We start from the raw sequence: 22992 nt of genomic DNA on the forward strand, positions 1-22992 counted from the left end.
TCTGTAATTTTCTATAGAAATTAAATTATTCAATAGGTACACGTCATAATGGTGGCGATTCTTTTGTCCCAGTATTTTATTTGGACTTTCCCCTTTAATACAAGGCACACAAAGTACAGTTTAGATTGAACTACTTCACCCAATAACAGTCGTCGCTATACCACGACGTTGCACATCACACGTGCTTTGTCTCTCTCATATCTCACTGGTCAGACAGAGACAAAACATTTGCCAATCGTTAACAGCATGACACCGAGTAGCAACAACGAAAGTTAGAGAGCTACCTACGTAATAAGGTGGTTAGTACGCGGTCGCGGTCTGAATTTCTTTATTTATTAATACTAAAAGTAGGCAAAGTGAGCTTGAATTTAATATTCTTCCTCCTTACTAATAAACGTTACACGCTCATTGAACAGTGTTTTAAGGTGACGTTCAGTACCTATGGAGGTATCACTTTAAAACAGTGTTCAACAAGTGTGTAACTTTTTTTAGTAAGGGGCTTCGAATTTTTTCAATTCGCAAAATGGTCACTCAGATAAAAGTTAAAGCCTACGATTTTTGAAACAATAGTTCAAACTTGTAGGTTGAAAATTTTAAACAACTTTTATCTGAGTGACCATTTTGCGAATAGAAAATAGTGAATGAACATTTTTGAATTCGTCATGAATGCAAGGGACAGTCTGCGTCAAACCCTGCTCAACATCATCACCATTCAACTCAAAGAGGATTCATGACAAGTCTTGATTTAAGATGAGCACACTCAAGCCACAATTCTCAATTCAGAAACCGGATTGCCTTTCTTGGAGCTTTCAGAATTGAGCAACAAATATTTTCTCAATTTAAATTCATTTATTTGAAATGTCTATTACAAAAACAATATGTACCGCAACCGCATCAACCCACTCCGAAAATATAAACATTACATCAGTCAAAGTGGAAAAATTTTCAATATAATATCTTATAAACAACATGCTAGAGGATTTCTATAGTTAAAAATATTATGGAATAACATTTGAAATATCACGCAAACTACTTCAACTTTTGGACGACACGAGAGAATTTGAGAGGAATATTAATTGTTGTCTGTTTTAGATGAAACAATGCACGGTATAGGTCACATAACTTAGTATCTGAGTCATGGGAGCGATACGGGAGAGCACACGTTAGCGACCTTGTCTCAGAATGTCCAATTTGCAAAATGTCAAGTGGTAGCAAAACGTCCAAATCGCAAAATGTCCAAGTTGCGAAATCCAATCTCAAAAGTTCCAAAGTTTCATAAGCAACTATGAAATGAAAACTCTTTTAGAAACTTTGAACTTTTAAGACTTGGACATTTCGCAACTTTGACATTTTGAGAATTGGACATTTTGCGACTTGGACGTTTTGCGATTTGGACATTTTGAGACTGACATTTTGCTACCACTTGACCTTTTGCAAATTGGACATTCTGAGACTAAACCGTTAGCGACACTTCAGATTTGAATGCTCAGTCACGTCATAAATGTCAATGTCACACCTCCCGTGCGGTCACATACTTCCAGCTCTGACTCAGTTAAGCGGCTATCTATAGTACCTTTTTTGCAACAACAATGTATCTGGAAGAATAAGTTCTAAATTGAACCTAGTTGAATTAAAAATACTGGCTACATTGTAACATCTAAAACAGACACGAGTAAACAACAACATTGTAATAACAAGAATGCGTCAAATTGCAATTGAAAACACCACCCACTTTTGCGCGTTAATATTTATTTTTATTAATCAACCTATATTCTTTGTGTGAAGTCTATTACGATCCAAAATTTTGAATAATCATAAAAACAAACGAATCGTTATAATTTTCACAAGAACTGACTAATATTTCATAGTGACGCGCAAAAGTGGTTAGTTTAACAAAAAATACAGCCTGACAGAGATATTTAGGCCAGTGGATTTCTCAAAGAATACCTCAAATAAACCTACCGTTTTTAATCTGTGGCATAGGTCGCGCAACAAAAGTTGAGGAGAACTTACACTGATGTAATATTTTAATTCAGACCATTATAAATCAGTCAGAAGAATACGCAAGATGTCAGCGCGACAAGTGTATACAGATATTATAAAAAATTGCTTGGGTTGGCTCAATTTTAGCTGCGTGACCCTAGAATTCTAACAATCCGCAAAAAACTACTAAAATCTTTTTTTTTTCTGATTATAATCTATGGTAGATTCAACAGTCCGCAAAAAAATACAGGTCGCGCAAAGAGACTTGAGCTCATCACACAAGCAAATATTTGTATCTGATACGCTTGAGGCTGACGTTTACGTATTCTAACTTGATTGTATCTGTATTCAAATACTACATCAGTCTACATCCCTATTGAGCTGACTGCGCACCTCGCTGGTATGCGACTCTTCCTCGAACTTACCCGCGTTACCAAAGTGTAGAAGTGATGTCACGGCTGCCTGGTGCGCAAAATAGGGAATATGCATCGATTTTAAAAGTTAACAAATTATGTATAAATAAACACTTTAGTTAAATCATAGAATTTCTGAAAAAGTAGTATTGAAATCGGACTGGAAACAAAAAAGTTACAAGTGTTTAAACTTTGTATGAAAACAGCTGAGCGTGACGTCAAATGTCATGCGCCCATAGTAACTTTTGTATAGATCACCCACGCTGAACTGTCCCACCAAACTCAATGACAGGGGGGCGCTACCATCGTTCAACTATATGGTTTCCAACATGGCGAAAATCGGAACCAGCGATCCGGTATTGACGGTGGCGCCCCACTGTCAATATCATGCATAGGACAGTTCAGTATTTTGGAACTATATAGAGTAGACTGAGTGTCGTTCTAACATGACGTCACTGGTCATGAGATCTCTAACGTCTATATCTTAGGTATCTTTTGAAAATTATGTTAAAGAAAAGCACTGATTGATTTGATAATGCCAAGGCTACTGAAATGTGAGAAATAAAAAAACCTTGCATATTCCCTATTAACTCGACCGGGTTGTATGTGTTCACCTTAACTTTCGTTGCGCGACCAACACCACTTTTTCATCATTGTTAATGTGTGGTAGCCCAAAAATCCTCTCGCCAATATCCCTGCGCTGCGATTGGTAGTTAGTTCACCGGCGACACGCGGCGGCAACGCGTCTGAAGCAGTGGTCGCACACGCGGACCGGCTTGAGCTGCCCGAAGCGAGGCAACGGGATCGAGTTTGAACTGCATGATGCGCAGAATACTTTGCCTGTAGAATAGAATAGAATAGGTTTATTGACACAAAACAGAAAAAAAAAACAACAAAAACACATATATGCAGGCTATTAAAACAAAGAGGTAAAGGTGAGAAAAAACTGTGCCAATAGGCACCCGCTCAGCATTTATCGTGACATGCTCAAAAGGGCAAGTCATCGTCAGTCAAGTGGTCTTCCGCGGACGCCCGTAACGCTGTAAGTAGATTTTTTTTTATTTATCCGTATTTTGTAGTTTCTGTTGATTACACAATAGTTCGTTGACTTTAAATGAATATATTTTTATTATGAAAAAGTAACCGATATAGCCCGAATAATGATAGTTATGTGGCAGTGGGCTGGGCACAGCGTTGCCGCCGAAAAGTTCTAGGTTCTCGAGTGGCAACCACAGGCTGGAAGACGAAGACATGAGATTTTTATTGCTATATGTCATAAACTGCAATGATACAATAATGTTAAGAATGACGTGTGATTGCTTTGAATGTGATGGTAGCCGATTTTTAGAACAATACTATTTTATGTACACCATCTCTGGACCCGGTTTTACATCAAACGTCTTCGCTAGCGACTGCGTAAAAAATGACATGACAAAAAATGTATGACGGATTGTACAGCGCCCCTAGCGGATTATTTCATGAACCAAAATCTCCAGTTTTTTGGACGCACTCGATATCGAAGATGTTTGAAGTTAAATCGAATCTATGAAGATTTTAGTTCTTGATAGCATCCGCTAGGAGCGCTGTACAATCCGTCATACATTTAATGATATTTTTTTACGCGCTCACTAGTGACGACGTTTTATGTATACTCGCACAAAGCCCTCAGTAGTGGTTATATTTTTGGTTGAAACATTAATAATACCTATAGTCTGGTCTGCGAGCACGTAGAATTTTGTCCAATGACCCCAAGCTACCCATCCTTATCGCTCGCGCGTAATTATGTTGCTGTCGCGCTCGCACACTCACTGCGGGCGCCCGTCGCACAGTCGCGACAGCAATATAATTACGAGCGAGCGATAAGGATGGGTAGCTTGGGGTCATTGGACAAAATTCTACGTGCTCACGGACCAGACTTTAGTTGTTCTTTTTAATTAGCTGTAGAAATAGATTTTTTAGTAGCTTTCAAATCGAAAATAACTTACTATTGAAGTAAATTTTGTAAAAGTAGTCTTCAATCAAACATCGTTTGATATAAAATGCATGGGAGACTGGAAGTCTATGGAAGTCGTAGAGTAGGAATAAAAAAACTCATAAAAACTCTCATAAAGCTCATTTTTAGTTCTTACTCCGTTAGTCCGTAGACCGACGATCTTGTGAAGATCGTAATGAAACCCTTGGAATTAACTTTTGTCCAGCAGTGGTCGTCTTTTGCTTGATATAAGCACAGAATAATAATAAGTACTACGTACAGAAGTTTTACTTCACAAAGGTATTTAAAAAAATGTATGCTCAATGTCATTAACAATATGGTGTAATTTAGCCTGTCTCAAGAGTTAAGCATCATTTTGTTGACAAACGTCAGTGATCGGCACTGTGCCGAAGCTATAGGGCTGACTTCGGTAAAATGATGTGACGTGAGGTGCCAAACTGTGGAAAATGGCGGAGGAAATACATGATTTAGCATGAATTATCATGAATAATATTAACTACTTATTTACCTCTCAGTGTCTTGAGGCAACTTAAAAAAGTACATTCTGTGTTTTTATTACTATTTAGGCAGTTAAATACTGCACAGTATTTATTACACCATTTTCTTTATTTTCTTCCATCATACACAAGAATACGCGTGCGTGAGTCAATGTTCGCTCGTATGTGAGGCCTTGTCGAATAGTATCCTGTAGGTGGGCCATCGTGCGTGTTTTGTTTTCGATGTAAACTCGCGGAGATGAACAGGCCTGATATAAGTAACAATAGCTTGAAGTACTCACCGCAGTTCCGGCAGTGGTGGCGCCGCCGGAACGCCGTGAAGTGCGCCGAGCAGCGCATGCAGGCCGGCGCCGCGATGTCCGGCACCCACTCCGGCGCGCGCTCCACGCCGCCCGCCGCCGCCGGACGCCGGTCTTCCCTGTCCCTGCGAATGTTACATTGTGTTAGGATTATACCAGAGTAAATACAAATGAGTAGGACATCTTCATAGAAACGCACCGGGCGCGGTTTGTATGTGACGCACACACTGACAAAATTCGGCGCAACTACGACTGGCTCCCCGCTAATCCACGCTAAATTTTGTCAGTGTGTGCGTGCGCGTCGCATACGTATTGGCGCGCTCACATACAAACCGCGCTCGGTGCGTTTCTATGAAGATAACCTACTCATTTGTTCGTTCGTTCGTTTCAGCCAAATGACGTCCACAGCTGGACAAAGGCCTCCCCCAAGGTTTTCCACAATGAACGGTCCTGCGCTGCCCGCATCCAGGCTCTGTCTACTACTACTGTATCGCCATCTAGCGCACAACACGCCTTTTTCTTTTTTCCCTAACGAATTTTTTTTTCCAACGGGTGAAGAATACGCGTACATACGTCACTCACTGCTCGCTCGTGAAACCCTTGTGGATTAAACCCGCCGGCGAGTACGCCGCAAGTGTTTTGTTTTCGATGGCTACTCGGGGAGATGAACAGGCCTGGTTCTCTATTGAAAATTATTATGAGCAGCGTATTCAGGTATCCACAGCGGGCGCACACCGCGAGGTTTGTCAGGAGTTTTAACGGAGGCCCTAACTGTATTGCAATCAAGTTTCTGCAGACGCCTGCTCCCCGCAGCGGACGCTCGTGCAAACAGCGCTACTTCGAAACGCTGTTTACTTAGTTTCGGGTCCATCTATCACCATCGTTCATGCTCGTATCTTGTATTGCGTGAGAGGGATAGCAACATTTGATTTGCAATAGTTCCTCAGTACCTGCAGCTGAGGTCGCCGGTGGACGCCGAGGCCTGCAGCGGCGGGTGCTCGGGCGGCGGCCGCGCGCTCACGGTGTTGCGGCGCCGCGACCCCGCCTCCGACGCGCCCGAGTCTGACGTGCTGTCGCGTACACTTGCTCCTGGAGCGCACGCTCGTGCTAGTACCTGCAGCTGAGGTCGCCGGTGGACGCCGAGGCCTGCAGCGGCGGGTGCTCGGGCGGCGGCCGCGCGCTCACGGTGTTGCGGCGCCGCGACCCCGCCTCCGACGCGCCCGAGTCTGATGTACTGTCCGCGTAGACTTCCTCGGCTGAGTACACGCTGTCGAATGAGCTGCCTGTGGAAAAAAGATGGGTTTACAGATACTTTTGTGTATTTTATGTACTTAGTTGCAAAAACACCACGATAACCCGAAGATTCGCGCCAACGCGACATGTGTGGCCAAATATTCGCGTATATTTCGACTCCCACTCCAGCGGCGCTTAAAAAGTATTGTTGACTGTTAAGTTTTCACTTGTATATTATATAAATGTCTGCTATGGCATATGGTCTATTTGCATCTTGACTTCCATTTGCGATTACCTATAAATGGCTAAGCAGATACATAATTTAAGATCCCATTATTTGTATTGTATTGCTGTTGGTTTTCCGAATAAAATAAAATACTTCGTTGCTTTTTTGCATAGTCGTAAGGACTTAGCTCCGCTGATACACGCTGTTGCTCAAATACTATTGTGATGTGTGTGATCCAGTGGTGATAGATGCTTATGTCGGTTAATTTGGTTCTCCTATAGACACCCAGAGCTCGCTCTTTCACCACCCTTTGGGTGGCTTTAAGTCTCTTTATAAAGCCCTTAGTAAGCTCTATCTATTGTCACGTTAAAATTATTACTATAGCTTGTATTCTGTATGACTTGTTCCTTCGTCGGTTACTATGGCTTTCCTAAAGATTTCCTCAGTTTCACATAGAGGGGAAACTATCATCCTGCATTAGGAGACCTTGAGCCTTCTTTTCATAAAGGCCCATAGTAAAATCTAGCCTATTGTCACGTCAACTTACCATTCTGTATGACCTGTTCCTCCGTAGGATGGTACTCCAACGCCGGTGGTTTATCCTCGCTCTCCTCTATAGGGGGCGGGGGCTCCGGCGGGTCGGGCGTCTGGTTCATGAGGAACACCGACTTGAGGATGTTCCTGAGATCCGCCGCGAAGTTGGTTTGGAGCTGGTCGGCGACGCCCGCGATGCACACGAATAGACGGTGGATGAGATCTTCGCTTGATCTGAAAGGATTGTTTATCATGATTATTCGTTGTCCAAGGCCGCACTGTATTTAGATACTATTTGGATGGCAAGGAATAAGTGGATGTTAAAATAAACTTAGCTAAAAAGGAGGCTTTGAAAGCTGTGATATAGCTAAATGTTATTGTATTTCTACATCCTGTGAGTGACGTCGTTTGTAATACACATAATAATTAGTCCACTGCTGAACATCGGCCTCCCCCAATGATTTCCAAATCACCAGGTTGGTTGCGGCCTACATCCAGCCTTCCTACTATATTTATTTCGTAGGTTCACCTTGTGGGACGGACGTCCCACCAATCGACATGCTTTAAAATAAAATATGGAAAGTACCTATCTGTAAAGTAAATGTAAACACTATCTTACTTGAACTTGCCGCGCGCCTGCTGCCGCGCCGCCAGCTCCTGCGCCTGCAGCGCGAGCGCGATCTGCTCGTCGTCCGCGCACTCCGACACGTCGCACATGCTGCCGCTGGAATGGTGTACGAATTGTTTTAACGCAATCAGACAACGCTAAGGTACGATATTTGCTGAACATGACTAAGCACGCAATTTTTCTTGCCTATTTGATTTTTTTGAGATTTACAACAAGCCAGACTGAATACAAAAAAGCATAGATTCAAATATGCGATTGGTTAAATTTCAATATTTACCCATGAGCCTGCTCATAAATGAATAAAGTGCATAATGTAATGACGTGGTTTTAGAATACGAGCTAATATTAAATCAGTCGATTTGTAGTCACTTTTTTCTACTTTTCATTTGTGACCATGATCAAGTGCAATCGATATTACAACGCTAGCGCGACAAACGTGTAAACAAGACAATTTTATATGGATGGAACTCACCTTTCGTCCACAAAATGGTCCAAGTTCAACCTAAGAGGATTCTGATTCTGCGACGACCGGTTATCCAGTATCACCATACCAGGCGACCACATCTTCTTCTTCCGTTTAGCCTTGGTTCCTTTCCTCTTTTTCGTTCTAGAAGTACTCTGCGACGGCGCCGCGCTACTATTGTCTTCCACTAGCGAACTAATCTTCATATCAGACTCCCTTTGTCTTCTTAACTCCGTTATAACCTCGTCTATACTCCTAAATTCTTCTGTGCTAGCGTTCGCGCCCCAGTCTTGTAATTTTGAGTTCGTCGCCTCACTCGACCCCTCTTCTTCGCTTAACCTATTTATAACTATACTCGACGACCCGGCTTCGTTCTTCTGCGAATCATCCTCAACGTAATTTATATTTACAGTATTATTTACATCTGAAAAGGAACTTTCTAGTGTGTTTTTGGTGTCTTTCTCATCTGGACTCTCTAAAACCCTGTTCTGTTGCATGAATGACTCCTTTATGTCTTTACTCTGGTCTGTGTCTGGAGATCTATCTAGGCTTGTGTTTTCTGTGCTGACACCAGAATCGACGGGCGATTCGTGGTCACTCTCGTATCCTAACATGAATTTAACCCTTTCGTCGTCTTCCCTATCTAATGTCATTTTAGCCGAGTGGAAACTCGTATTGTCATCGTTACTTTCGTCAATCAAACTCTGCCTCATCTCTTCGTTGGTTAGTAGTAAAGAACTTAAATTAGCGTTAGCGATAGAAATGTTAGTATTTACAATATCCGTGTCTATATTATCTGGAATTATTAGGGGGAGATCTGAGTTGTGTATTGCATTCGCGTCGTGACTCTCATCGTCTTGGCTGAACACAGCTGAATTGTTGTGGGAGAGAGACATCACTACAGGCTCATGGCTTATCGCATTGGGTATGAGATACCCATGACTTGTAGAGGGCAAACAACTCAGCTGTTCGTTCCTGGGTCCGGAGAACCCGTACGCTTCTGTGTCATTTAGTAATGTCGGTACATCGTTGGTTGAGAACGAGTGTTTCTGGTTATGGTCAACGTCGACGTCATTTGCCATTATTGAAGATAATCTGTCCGCTATTTCGGTGACTTGTTCATTCAATGACGTCACCAAATCGTGGTCGGGTAACTGTCTGTCGGTGGAAGTAGATGCAGCCGCATTTATGACTAGCGGATCGAACATTTGTAGCAGCCCATTCGTCGACAAGTTTCTTAGAGAAGCCAGATCGCTACCCTCTGGTATTCTTAAAGACATTTCGCTGCTGGGTTTTCTCGTTCGTTCCGCGTAATCTTCGCTGTCCGTCGTCACAGTGGTTGATGCTAAATCGTCTCTGGATTTCGTCGTTTCTAGTTCTTCCGTGCTGTCTAGCGTTGAGAGGCTTCTCATGGAGGATAGGTCGTCTCTTAGGCGTGTAGGGGGAGCTTGGGGGGCCTGGGGGGGCCGAGGGGGCACGGGGGGCCCGGGCTCGGCATGCGAGAGGCGCCGGAGTCCGTCGATGATGGGGGTCATGACTTCAATGTTGTCGGGCAGATAGTCGCCGTCGGTTATCGTTGGTTCGCTTGAGCTGGAAAGAAAAGGGAATGTCGTTAGTTTAATGCAAATAGCTGCTAATTTAGGGCTGTGGCAAATATACTACTACTTTAAATTAAATATCGATGAACAACTATTTTGCACTCTTGTAAACCAAACGCTCGTATGGGATAAAAATCAGCTATAAATGCTACAATTCAAAGCTTTAACAATACCATTGTGTGGGCGCAAATATTGATACTAGAAATAACTTACACTTACGTAAACATTATCCCATCAAAAACAATACTTGTCAAAAAAAACAAGTCTCGCAACTCAGCTGTTCTACGGTAAAAAGTTGTGAGATCCATGTAATACCAAGTCCAGGCCAGGAAATCTTTAACGTTTTACATAAATATATTTATCACTCATTACATTAATATATTGATCTCATTTCTTTTTGTATTTTGTAGACAGCAGTTATGTATCTAGAAAACTGGACCAAAATTGAAAAATTTTACTCGACTTGGCGGGGACACTACCGTGCGCCTTTATATTTAGTATTACATGGTATTACAAAGTTATTTAAGTAAGTAGTTAAATATAAAACAGGACCGAAATTGAAAAATTTTGCTAGACTTAGCGGTTGCACTACCGTGCCCCCAAATATTTTAGTTTTTCCTTGATTCATACACCAAACACTACTTATATTCCAAATTTGAAGCTTCTAGGTGTGCTAGAAGTGCCTTAGAATTTTGATGATCGGTGAGTCAGTCAGTCAGTGAGTGACAAAATTTAGAAACTTTGACCCGTTATAATTCTTAAACTACTGGTTCAAATTGAATGAAATTTGAAACATACCATGTCTTTACAATGCCTGCATGGATACTGAAAATTCAGTCTTCTAGTTTTATCCACAACGATGATACAGGGGGTCAAAAATGGCCTGAATTGCTTCGAGAAAAGGATGGTACGGCCGTGCCGCTTTTTTGCTCGACTTGGTGGGGGCACTGCCGTGCCCCCAGATGAATTAATAAACTTACCTTTGCGTATACAGTTCCCGGCAATGCGCGTGGTCTGCATAGAACCGCGATACGAATTCCCCGATGTCGGGGTATGACGTGTCTCCCTCTGCGTCGTCCCCTGTAAATAATAACAATAAATAAATAAATAATATTTGGAATAATAGGAATTCCTACTACTAGGCAATGGGGGCACTTGATGCCACTGGTAAGTAACTAGACACTAGATACCCAAAGTTGCTAGCCTGTAGACCTAGGATGTGCGCCGTGATAACTTTTATCGAGCTATTTTATAGATTTTGCGAGATAACCCCTTAAATTTATCGTCTAAAATCATCAATAAGATTTTATCAAAGCGCGCATCCTGGCTATCCTGATAAGTCCAAATATCAGTCTTGTTAGCGCCACTATCTTAACCAATGGCAAGTCACAGGACCTCACTCATTAGTTCAGTGCCAACTGGTTGCTAATGGTTTTCACTTGTCTCAAGACATTCTAAGAGGTTGGAAAAGTCTTTTTTGGTATCTAAAGCTATTTTAATAAAATCGGTTTCGAGCAATCGAAAGTCCACAATGATTCATATTTAGACCACAGTCAAATAACAGACAGTAACTTACCTCCAGTCAACTCAAATGCAGACAGGTTAGAGATGTCTTCGTTGGTGCACAACAGTCGTTCCAACGCCATCAACTCTCGCCGGTCGAGCGTCCACAAGAGAGATCGGATCTTGTGCAGCAGCGTGCGAAAGGGACGGAACATGTCTGACATCTCCTCTGAAAGACAAAGGGAAGTGTTAGATACAGATATTCTGCGCGAGTGAAAGAGACGGTGATATACAATGTTCGTGTATGCAAAAGTTTGCAGTTCAAACGGTGCTTAAGTTCTTAGTTTAGTATTCACAAATGTTGCTTGCTTAAGTGAAGCCGCAGCAATTGATAGGGCTTCTAAAATATGAGGGTTCAAAAAAACGACGAACCACTTCGAGAAATGAAAAATTGACGAACCAGTTCAAGAAATAGTAGGTACCCTTACACTTCGCCATTTTTCACTACGGTAAATAATTACATTTCCATTTATACTATACTGGAAACACAACAAATAAACCAAATAGAAGACTAGGAATAAATCCAGAGTGTGAAAAGTCGTACCTGGCAGTTTGTCTATGCTAAGAGGGCCACTGGAGTAGATGAGCAGGCCACTGACTATCGCCAGGCGAGGCACGGCGAACATGAGCGCAGGATCGTACGAATCCACCTGGAATTATTTGAAAGTTGCATTAAGACATGATAGAAATTGACAACACTAGCGAATCGAGAGAAAGGGATACGATAAAAAGAAACGGTACTTCGTAGGTAAAACGGTAACTCTGAGCTAACTTATAACCTAGTATCTCACTTTATTACTTAGTATCGATCTACGTACTTACTTGCTATTTTGTGACAGTAATATTCTAAGGTATGTATTAGCAACTGCAACGCTAGAATATAACAAAATATCTAAGGGCTCTTTTGATCTAGACATTTTTATTAGGCTATTGTCATTTGTCATAAAATTTACCATAATTTATGCGGTGAATTAGGTTTAGGTTCTATTAGTTAACTGAGTCAGTACCTAAGGCAAGGGCACGGGAGGGTATTTTTGTGATTGTCAAACGTCAGCGAGACTTCAGATCTCCTCCAGATTAGTATGCTGTCACTGTCACGTCATAATGTCAATGTCACCCCTCCCGTGCCTTAGGCACTGTGAGTCAGTGCAAAGCACTATACCTATAGCGTCCGGCTGAAAAGTCTTATTAGAAAATTCCCTAATAGATAATTCATTCAATCTCATACCTGTTCCTGAGTCAAGAGGTTCTGCTTCAATGCCCTCCTAAGACTCTCAGAGAACAGAACACAGATGAGCTGCTGCGCTTCGAACTCGTGCGGCGTCTTCACGTTCACCATGGCGCTCACGTAGCACAGCTCGAACTCGGCGAATAGTCTGGAAGAATGGGAGACCGATCCTTAGCATCATCAATCAGCAGGTCATTTTCTGTCCTATAGGACTAAAACTAAAGGAATAGCAGTAATTTTTTTTTGTAATTACGAAGTTGCAATTACCAAAAAAACAATGCAACTTTTCTCGTGGTCTTCAGGTTGCGAAGAAGAGCATTTGCCAGCAGCCTATGCGTTCTTGAAGAATTGTGTTATTCTTGGGAAAACAATAAATCCTATCACCATAAAATTGATTTTCTACGAGCCCACCTCTCGAATATCCTCAAGCTGTCGTGCAGATGTCTACTAGCCAATGTGCCTAAGGGTTGCAGTGATGGGAACTAGGATTCGTCTGGGCTCGTGCCCCCCTGTCGAATATTCTCAAGCTTTCGTGCAGCATGTCTACTCTCTAATGTTCTTGAGAAAGGTTGCAGCGATGGGAACGGATCATCCAACAGCTTTCGTACAGATGTCTACTATGTTCCTAGGAAGGGTTGCAGTGATGGCAAGGAGGAAAGAGACTAGTCCTACCTATGAAATCTGCAGTGATAGGAACAAGGATAGAGAACAGTTATGTGAGCTCACCTGTCGAATATCCTCAAGCTCTCGTGCAGCATGTCGTCGTGCTGCGACAGCGCGAGTCCGCGCGGCCTCAGGCACTGCTCGCGGAGCAGCGAGCGAACTGTCTCCAGGCTGCGAGTGAGCGCCTTGGCCAGCGGGCGCATAGCAGCCGATTCCTCTTCGCGATTCATTATGGAAGAGCCCGCTGCTAAGCACTGGAATTAGAATTGGAATGAAAAGAAGTTCCTACACTGTCCACATTCAGGTCATTTTGCGACCAATACCAAAACGTCGGTCCACCTAGTGAGCGACGACTTGAGAACTTTTCGACATCAACAGCCATCAGTTCTACGAGCTGATTGATGTATTCCACAGTCATCTAAAATGGTACATAAAACAGATACAGGATTACGCATGATAAGCAAAGGACCGACGAACTCATAAAGGCAGCAGGAAGGCGCTGGATGCAGGCCGCTACCAACCGGGCGATGTGGAAATCATTGGGGGAGGCGTATGTTCAGCAGTGGACGTCCTGTAGCTGAAATGATGATGAAACAAAGATTCTAGCATTAATTACCTCGGCCCCAAACCACAGCTGGCCAGCCAGGTTGTCCTGCAGCACGTCCTCGGGAAACTTGACTCGGAAGCCCCGCGCTACCCGCTCGTCGCCCAACAACTGGTCCATGATCTGGCTTGTGATGTTCAGCACTCGGTCCTGGAACAAGGAATAACATTTCAAATTAATCCATCGCGCCTGTTAATCATCGCTCGATTCAGGGTATGGACTATTCCAGCTCTAGTTCCCACCACTGCAATTCCTGTGTAGCCAGGATCTACAGCTTGACCGCCAACAAAAACCCTTTTCAGTGGTCATTAAAGAAGGACCCTACCTACAACCCGATTGACTTAATTGCACACCTGGCTGTCGTGACGTCATATCGACGCTCTGGTACGGCGCAGTGGGGAGATGTGCGGGTAAGTGGAAAGGAAGCTCGATCGGGTTGTAAACAGTTTTAGGGCAAATTTTAGTCGCTACATATCTTTTTCTGAATTCATTCAAGAGTTGCTATTCTGATGTAGGTATGATAATAATAAAGCAATGCGGTGCGTGGAAGGTAGAAATATGAAAATAGTGTTAATTTCACTATAACGCGGTAAAAGCCACGAACGTTACCTAGTCTAGTAATCAATGTGTAATCGAAGTGACGCGTTTCATAATATAATATCCGTGATCACAATCGCTTATATTAGCCGATAGGACCGACTGTCGAGCTCGTGATTTCATAATAAAGCATTTTGTATGCAATTTATTATTAAATAGATTACCAAGTTGCGTTCAATATATTGCTTCCGAGCACTGATAACTGATAATAACTGAACCAATAAATTGCATAGTCAAACTTGTTATCTTTAACAAATATTATGTAGATAGTGCAGTACACTCAGCGCAGTTAATTTTGTTTTGACTGCTACACTGCCTTAGCTAGCCTGGTAGACTACAACGCAAGTAAAACTATACTACCATAACAACTATTACTCACTATCTTGTTTATGTACCTGTAACTAGCTTTTTGCTCATGGTTTTGCCCCCCTTTAGGTCTGTCACAGCTCAGAAGAACTACATAACGCGAGTGAACCCTTCCAAAAGCCGGGGTAAAAACTATCCTGTTTTTCCCTGGGTCTTCAACCATATCTACCCCTTTCATCCAAAGCGGTCCAGTGGTTTAGACTTGAAAAGGTGACACACAGACAAGAGTTGCGTTCGCGTTCATAATATTAGTATGGATTAAGGCATAGGCATAGCATAGTGTTGCACAGTTGCATCGCTCGTGCACTAATACATAACATGAGTTCGACTCGATAACCCCTGACATTGGACGGCCAAGTTTGTTGTACGAGCACAGATGTTCAGCTGTTAGATAACTTTAATCTGTTGATGGAATCTGAATCTTAGTTCAAGAAGTTCTTTGTGTAAGTATTCGCTTATGCCTGCAGGCAGATTTTTGTGTTAGGACACTTAAACTTGAAGCATTTGTCACACTGGAAGTCGAGTTGCGTTCACTTTCCGCATTCAATGTGGCAAATCTTTTAGATGAGCCTTTAGGGACCTGTGTCAAATCGCTGCAATGGTTACACATTAGAGTAATTAGATATCCAACAAGCAATATAACAGTGGGGCGGAAAATCGTTATTATGCTCATAGTCATGCAACGATCTCCACTCATAAATGATGGAAAACTACTGAGTTTTATTAGAAGATCTAGAGTTTGATAGCTCTTTCGACTACAGTGTGTAAAGGTTATGGCATACTGTAAAAAAACAAATAGACTCTTGCAACAATCCATTCAGAAACGGCTTTCAGTTGTTGAACACCAGTACTGATAGACCTCAGCGAGTTCAATTCAGTTCAATGAGCTCCAGTGACAAAGATACCTCCTGTGGTTACAAAAAAACATCTGACACTCATTAAGCGTAATCAGGTGGACCACTTAGATCGGAACCAATCCGAATTTGCAGCGTAACCAGTCGTAACGCCAGCATAACACCCAAAGAACCGTGTTTTAGATGTAACCAAGCGGCACGAGTCACGAAATGCACCTTATTACTTAAATCTCCAAAATATTAGACGATTATCATTACATTACAGTAGTTAGTTTATTCGTTAAATACCTGCAATTCGGAACACTAACAACTAGAACTCAATACGTAAACATAGTCTTAACTTCATTAATGTTCAGCTAGTAACGCCCGTATTCACAAACGATGCTTGCTTAGTGAACCAGCAAATCGAACACACAGCGTTGAATAGAGCTCTGTGATTGGTTCGTATGTCACCCTGTGCGACGTCCACGCGCACTGTGAAACCTCATAGTAATGTTTGTGAATACGGGCGTAAGATATTCGCATTAGGTCGATAGATAGAATGTTTATCAAACAAATGTTTTGATATTCTAGTGGGTGTGTGAGAAACGCTTCTAACGCCCTTTTCTGCGCGTGACAGCTCAAAATGGCACATGAAACAAACACTGGCCTCAAACAAAGTTGTTTATATTGTTTTACATATTAAAGTAGCTAGGCTTAGTAAAAGGGGTCATTGTGGGAGTCTAAAAGTCGATTCGTCACAATTTGTAACTTTATATGAGAGTAAATTCGTCATTCGTCAAACTGTTTACCACCGCCCTGGAAGATGTCTTCAAGCTTCTGGACTGGAACGGATTTGGCATAAATATCAACGGCGAGTACATCACCCACCTTCGATTCGCGGACGATATCGTAGTCATGGCTGAGACCTTGGAGGATCTAGGCACAATGCTCGATGGCCTCAGTAGAGCCTCTCAACAAGTGGGCCTCAGAATGAACATGGACAAGACAAAAATCATGTCTAATGTCCGTGTTGCACCCACTCCTCTGAAGGTTGGAGACTCTACACTCGAAGTTGTTGACAATTATGTATACCTGGGACAAACAGTCCAGTTAGGTAGGTCCAACTTCGAGAAAGAGGTCAATCGTCGAATCCAACTCGGATGGGCAGCGTTCGGGAAGCTTCGCCATATACTCACGTCCGAAATACCGCAGTGTCTCAAGTCGAAAGTATTTGACCAATGCGTGTTGCCAGTGATGGTATACGGATCTGAGACGTGGTCGCTTACTATGGGCCTCATAAGAAGGCTCAAGGTCACCCAAAGGGCGATGGAGCGGGCTATGCTCGGAGTCTCCCTGCGTGATCGAATCAGAAATGAGGAGATCCGCAGGAGAACTAAAGTAACCGACATAGCTCGCAGAATTGCTAAAATCAAGTGGCAGTGGGCGGGGCTCATAGCTCGTAGAGACGATGGCCGTTGGGGCAGGAAAGTTCTCGAGTGGCGACCACGGGCTGGAAGACGTAGCGTGGGCAGGCCTCCTACTAGGTGGACCGACGATCTGGTAAAGGTCGCGGGAAGAGCCTGGATGCGGGCAGCGCAGGACCGTTCATTGTGGAAAACCTTGGGGGAGGCCTTTGTCCAGCAGTGGACGTCATTTGGCTGAAACGAAATTCGTCATATGAATGACAATGTGTAGGTTCACAATTCACGCCAAAATAATTTAGTTACAAGAAAATAAAAGAATACGAATTTACACGTGTAAACAAAGATTCGTCACAGGGAAATCTCTACAGCTCCACCGCCAATAGATAAAACCCAACCAGTGTAGGTCAACTTTGTCCCAGGGGAACGTTATTATGATATGGGTACCTTTAACAAACCTATTAAAAAAAAATCAGGATTCATTAACAACAAAGTAATGGTTCCCACACCCTCAAATAAGACAATCAGGAATTAACTAGGTAGGTATTATTTTCATTTATTTCGTATCGCATCCTTCAGCAGACATATCGATTCAGCGACCCAAATAGCTCAGGGTTACCTTATAATTTTCCAATAAACTAGTAGAGGTCTCCTCCATATGTATTCTACGAGTAATCGCATTACAATACTAATTCAATACGCCCCGAAAGCGAGCATGACGCACTTTTGATCTAACTAATGAATGACATTAGTAATACCAAAATCCAGTTTGGATCAGTTTAATCCGGATTATTTCAGATTAATATGGAAACGTGTGGTATTCAGTTCACGTTTGAAGTTCTTGAATTAAAGGTAATAATGGGTCATGTACATTGTACGTACAGGGCGAACTTTTCAAGTGATAGTTGATCAAAATGTACCACAAATAGCTAAAAAAGCCGAAAGAATCTTGAGGGTTGAAAATTATTTTTGTTTTGTCCGATTCAGAAAATAGAAAGTAGCCTTAATGTTAATACCACAGTATACTTTATTGATCAGGATTTTCAGCCATATGGTTCTAATTCTAACGAGAACTTATCATGAACTTTTGGATGCAGGACAACACCGACGGCGTATTTTTTTCTTAGTTAGTAGACTTTTAAAAGGCTCTTTCACACGTCCGATCCATGATATCTTTTTAAACAATAACCCTACTGTACCTACTAGGTATTCTTCACTACTTTGAGACAATAACATGTGCAAGAAAGTCTTTAGCAACATAATTTAAATCCGACTGTACCAATACGTATTACTAAAGAAGCCCCATTTGTTACTACGGCCGTGCCAGACGCATTAATGTTTTTACGTCTGACAGACATCCAATCAGTCTATCATTAGATAGAAACATACTAAATCGCATAAGATAATAGTTCCCGTATTCATGGCCACTTTAGGTGTCACGAAGTATTTGACGCTGATTTTTTTTTATGCATAACGAGGCAGTTATTTGACCACTGGACTTTGACGGAATAGATTGCCACCTTAGAAGTGTCATGCCAATGGTGGCATGACACTTCTAAGGTGGCAATCTATTCCGTCAGTATGGAGTATGGTCTACTCAGTCACTATGGAGTGACTGAGTTTCTTGCGCTGCTTCTTCTCAGCACACTGTCCTAGTTATTGTCCCGAAGCAGTGATAGGGTTAAATAATACTGGAACGTGTAAAGGCACACACTTGAAAATCATACTTGCAAAAAACAATGATTTTATGACTTTTTTACGTCCGACATGGTTCACCACAGGCATCAGCGAGGTTACTACTTTATCCAAGGTTCGTATATTCCCATCGCTGTCTTGTAAAGCGAAATTCCTGCAGGAGCAACAGTGACAGACAACGATGTGATGGCGGAAACGTGTGCAAGGGATCCCATTATGTTAAAAACTCACTCTCATCAACTTTTCCAGCTCGTAGTTGTAAAAAAAATGGGACACGTTAGCAATCGGGCCTTATCAAGCGAACATAATAAAAAGTGTAGCTTTCTATCAATGATTTCTACTATCGAGAAGTTTTTCAATCGATGTAACCGTCTGGCAGATTTCCCACTACCTACCAACATACATACTCGTTCATTCGTAACAAAATAAACAATTACGTTGATTTATTATTAATTTTATTTTCACAACTGAAATAATGATGCTTATTGCAGCAGCAAGGTGCACAGGCAATTAGGTTCATCAACATTCTTCAGGAAAAAATTACAAAGTACAACAGTAACTTCTCTAAAACACTCCATTGTATGGTAGCCCTTCAACTCAACCCATCTGGCAATCATAAGAGTTAAGGCCAAAATCCTCCATTTGCCTCTGGTAAATTACAGAGGATTCTCCTCCTAAAGTGGATAGTGATGATGATGCCCTTCAAATTCAATCAAATCAGTGAATTCTAAAATTATATTTTCATGCACTTCGGCAATTGAGTTTGCAAATAATATGATAGTTATGGTTCCTATATTATCCACACAAAATCTATGGGAAAATCGCGTTTTGACAGGTCATAAAAAGTCACGTCAATCGACTCATGGTGTAAACCCACTAAAGCGGACAACAACAGATTTATTGTCCCGAAGTAGTGGTCGTTAAAGTACCTAATACTGGGGCATTTAAAGGCGCTTTTTAAAAGCCTATTTTCTAATAAAAGAGGTTGTAATGAGTTTTAGGATACAATATAGCAGAATAGTAATATAACCGTGTTGTATTTGGTGCTCCAAATCCGTGCCGATCGTTATCAGTATATTTTTGTGACAGAATCACATTTTGAGTTGAGTCATGTTCAATCAATGATCAGTATATTTATAACCGTGTATGTGGGTGTGTGTAGGACAAACCGTTTAGCCCAAAAACCTTATTCGACAGTGTAAATGGTTGGAATCGCATGTTAGATTCATAGGGTGCGTCCTCACTGATAGCGAGCACTTGTAATGATGAATGTCATCGTTTCGATTCAGCTTTCTTTGACAAAACCTGCAAGTTATATGGGGTAACACTGTTTTACATAGCATAGTTGGAGTGTTGTTTTGAAGCATTATTAGTTCAAGAATTAGTTTACGGTTTTATGAACTTTGGGAGACTGACGGCTTATAGACAACTAATAGATTTTGCTTTTTTTATTAAATATATTTATTTTTAATTAAAATGAGTTTGGTATTAAAATACGAGGGTTAAATACATTATTTATATTGTGACTTGTCAGTCTGTCAGTCGGAATTTGCAAACTAATATTTCGCTACCACAATCACATTACAAATGTAACCTGTGTTCATACACAATAAAGACTTTATTACTTACTTACCTACTTACTTACTTAATGTGGTTGTGAAATGTTCGTTTTTAGGTTGTAGTGAGGATGCACCCTAACGCTAATTTAGCTGTCAATTAAAAATTACTTAACAAAATTCCAGCAGTATGAAAACATGCGGTAACGTATTATGTTATTAAAACAGTGCAATTACTTTAAAGCATTTGCCGACAAGCAATCAGCTGATCTGCTTGTTTTCAAGCATGCACAATACATAATGTGGGAACACAAGAAAATAATTTCTAAGGCTAGGTTGCATTCTCTTACTTTAACTTAAACAACGTGTCCAGTTCAGTGTGGCAAATCCTTAAGGGATTAGTGTCATTTGAGAATTTCTACATAAAAAAACCTCACTTTGATGATTAAGTTGATTTCGTTTAAAAATACCTTATTACCTTTCTTTTGTCATGTTACGTTGCTCTACAATACAACTAACATTCCAGTCATTTCCTTGTTATTCACAAACACCGTATTGTTCTTCATTTCTTTTGTGATTCATAATGACTTCAAGTGATTGATAAAAATGTAAAACGGTTTGTAATTTAGAAAATACGGGATCTAGATTTTTCAAAGAAATAGGTAGTTACAAGGTTTTCTATTTTTGGTTATACCTCATAAAGGTAGCAGGAAGACGGTTGGATGAAGGCTGCTACCAACCGGGCGATGTGGAAAACATTTAGGCCTCAGCCTCGAACTTAGCGGGCAGCGGGGCGGCGGCGGCGGCGGCGCGGGAGCGGGGCGGGCAACGCAGACCCGTTCTCGAAACCAGCGGGCAGCTCGCGCGGCGCTTTAGCGGCGAAGTGTTGTGTTCGGGGTTGTGTTGTCGAGATATTTGTTTTTATTCGCAAACGAAATGTCTGAACAACGGCGACAATTTTATTTCGATTCAAATTTATTCCTAACGCTCGATTTATTGTGGGCAAAAGAAGGAGTGCGCTGCCCGCTCGTTGCCCGCTCCCTCGCCGCTGCCCGCTCGTTGCCCGCTCCGGCGCCGCTGCCGCGCCGCTGTTTTCGAGAACCGGTCTATTTGATTTTACGCATAAGATCCTGCCGCTCCCGCGCCGCCGCCGCCGCCGCCCCGCTACCCGCTAAGTTCGAGGCTGAGGCCTTAGAGGAGGCCTGACGTAGGACGTAGGGTTGCCATAAAGCCGGACTTGTTTGGCTTTTTACAGACTTGTCCGGCCAAATATTCTCTTGTCCGGCCTGTCCGGCTTTTTATGTGGCTGACGCGACAGTCGAAAGTCGAGGCACAAAAAAATATGGAGCACACAAATAGGCGTAAGTATCAGGATGTTGGGCTATCGATTCGAAGATAGTAGTCATGAGGTGTGATCCAAATTAAGCACGAGTCCGGTTTCTGTGTTTTTGGGCCTGGCAACCCTAAGTGGACGTCCTGAGGGTGAAATGATAGGAAAATTATTGAACATAATAATAAATATCTATCTGTGTCTTGAGTTTGTAAAACGGACTTTGATTGTTTTGTAATACGGACCTCTGCTCCTATCGCATCGTCATACAACGTCACTTATTGCCATGGCATCATATCAACAAATGACATGATTGCGGTCATACAGTTTCCTATCATTCAATTATTTCTGACCTTACCGGCCGAGTTGATAACAACTATGCGTGGGCGTCGTGGTATTGGGTAGATATTGGTGATAACGTTTGTTTATGTTGGTTGTTGGGTCATCATAATATAAATTTTGTTGCAATGTTTAGCTTGAAGTGCTGCTAAAAACATTTGATTTGCAAGATCTTTGGAAGACAGTCGAAACCAAAAGATATTTGCGTGAAAAATTAAACTTTTCAAAAAATTCCCAACACTTCCACGAGTCAATACCTAGGTATCAAAATATAAGGTAACTGAACATAATACTACCTGCTATTAGATAGAATAATGGACTTTCTATAAGCAAAGGATCACTCACAATCACGTCCGGATCTAGAATTCTAGCCAGACCAGAGTACCTAAAGAAAGTGGTGCGGTGGGCTTACACACAAATGGTCTGCTAACCTAGAATCCAGGTCCAAGATGTACTCTATACAGTCAGCGTCAAATAGTTCGTGACACCCAAGGGAGCCAAAAAAGTTCGCAACACGTCTTAGGTAGTGATGTCAACTTTTTGGTAACTCCTGTGGCTAAAAACCTCCAGGTAAAGAACTATTTGACTGTACATTGCCACATAAAGACGAACACTGTGACATCATACAGTTGTATGTCATACGCCCGTATTCACAAACATTACTATGAGGTCTCACATTGCGCGTGCACGCACAGGGTGACACACGAACCAATCACAGAGTTCTATTCAACGGTGTGCATTCGATTTGCTGCATCACTTACGCCCGTATTCACAAACATTACTATGAGGTCTCACAGTGCGCGTGGACGCATAGGGTGACAAACGAACCAATCATAGAGCTCTATTCAACGCCAAGCGTTCGATTTGCAGCTTCACTTAAGCAAGCATCGTTTGTGAATACGGGCATTAAACTACAACTAAAAACCT

The 22992-nt window shown here is 42.0% G+C and overlaps 1 protein-coding gene across 1 annotated transcript in view; it reads right to left on the minus strand.

Moving 5' to 3' along the window:
* Positions 1-2819: 2819 nt before the first annotated feature.
* The window catches only part of LOC135083647 (lateral signaling target protein 2 homolog), a 50387-nt gene continuing 30214 nt past the window's right edge, over positions 2820-22992 (minus strand). The window contains exons 3-15 of the mRNA XM_063978352.1: positions 13938-14075; positions 13385-13575; positions 12659-12806; positions 11975-12080; positions 11444-11599; positions 10848-10947; positions 8279-9859; positions 7798-7902; positions 7192-7412; positions 6300-6468; positions 6136-6255; positions 5168-5310; positions 2820-3236 (exon numbers count right to left, since the gene is read on the minus strand). Of these exons, the coding sequence (XP_063834422.1) occupies positions 3115-3236; positions 5168-5310; positions 6136-6255; positions 6300-6468; positions 7192-7412; positions 7798-7902; positions 8279-9859; positions 10848-10947; positions 11444-11599; positions 11975-12080; positions 12659-12806; positions 13385-13575; positions 13938-14075 (3300 nt within the window). The 3' untranslated portion in view covers positions 2820-3114. The remainder of the gene's footprint in view (positions 3237-5167; positions 5311-6135; positions 6256-6299; positions 6469-7191; positions 7413-7797; positions 7903-8278; positions 9860-10847; positions 10948-11443; positions 11600-11974; positions 12081-12658; positions 12807-13384; positions 13576-13937; positions 14076-22992) is intronic.

This window comes from Ostrinia nubilalis, chromosome 24 (genome assembly GCF_963855985.1).
Source record: "Ostrinia nubilalis chromosome 24, ilOstNubi1.1, whole genome shotgun sequence".
In the NCBI taxonomy this organism is placed as follows: Eukaryota; Metazoa; Arthropoda; class Insecta; order Lepidoptera; family Crambidae; genus Ostrinia; species Ostrinia nubilalis.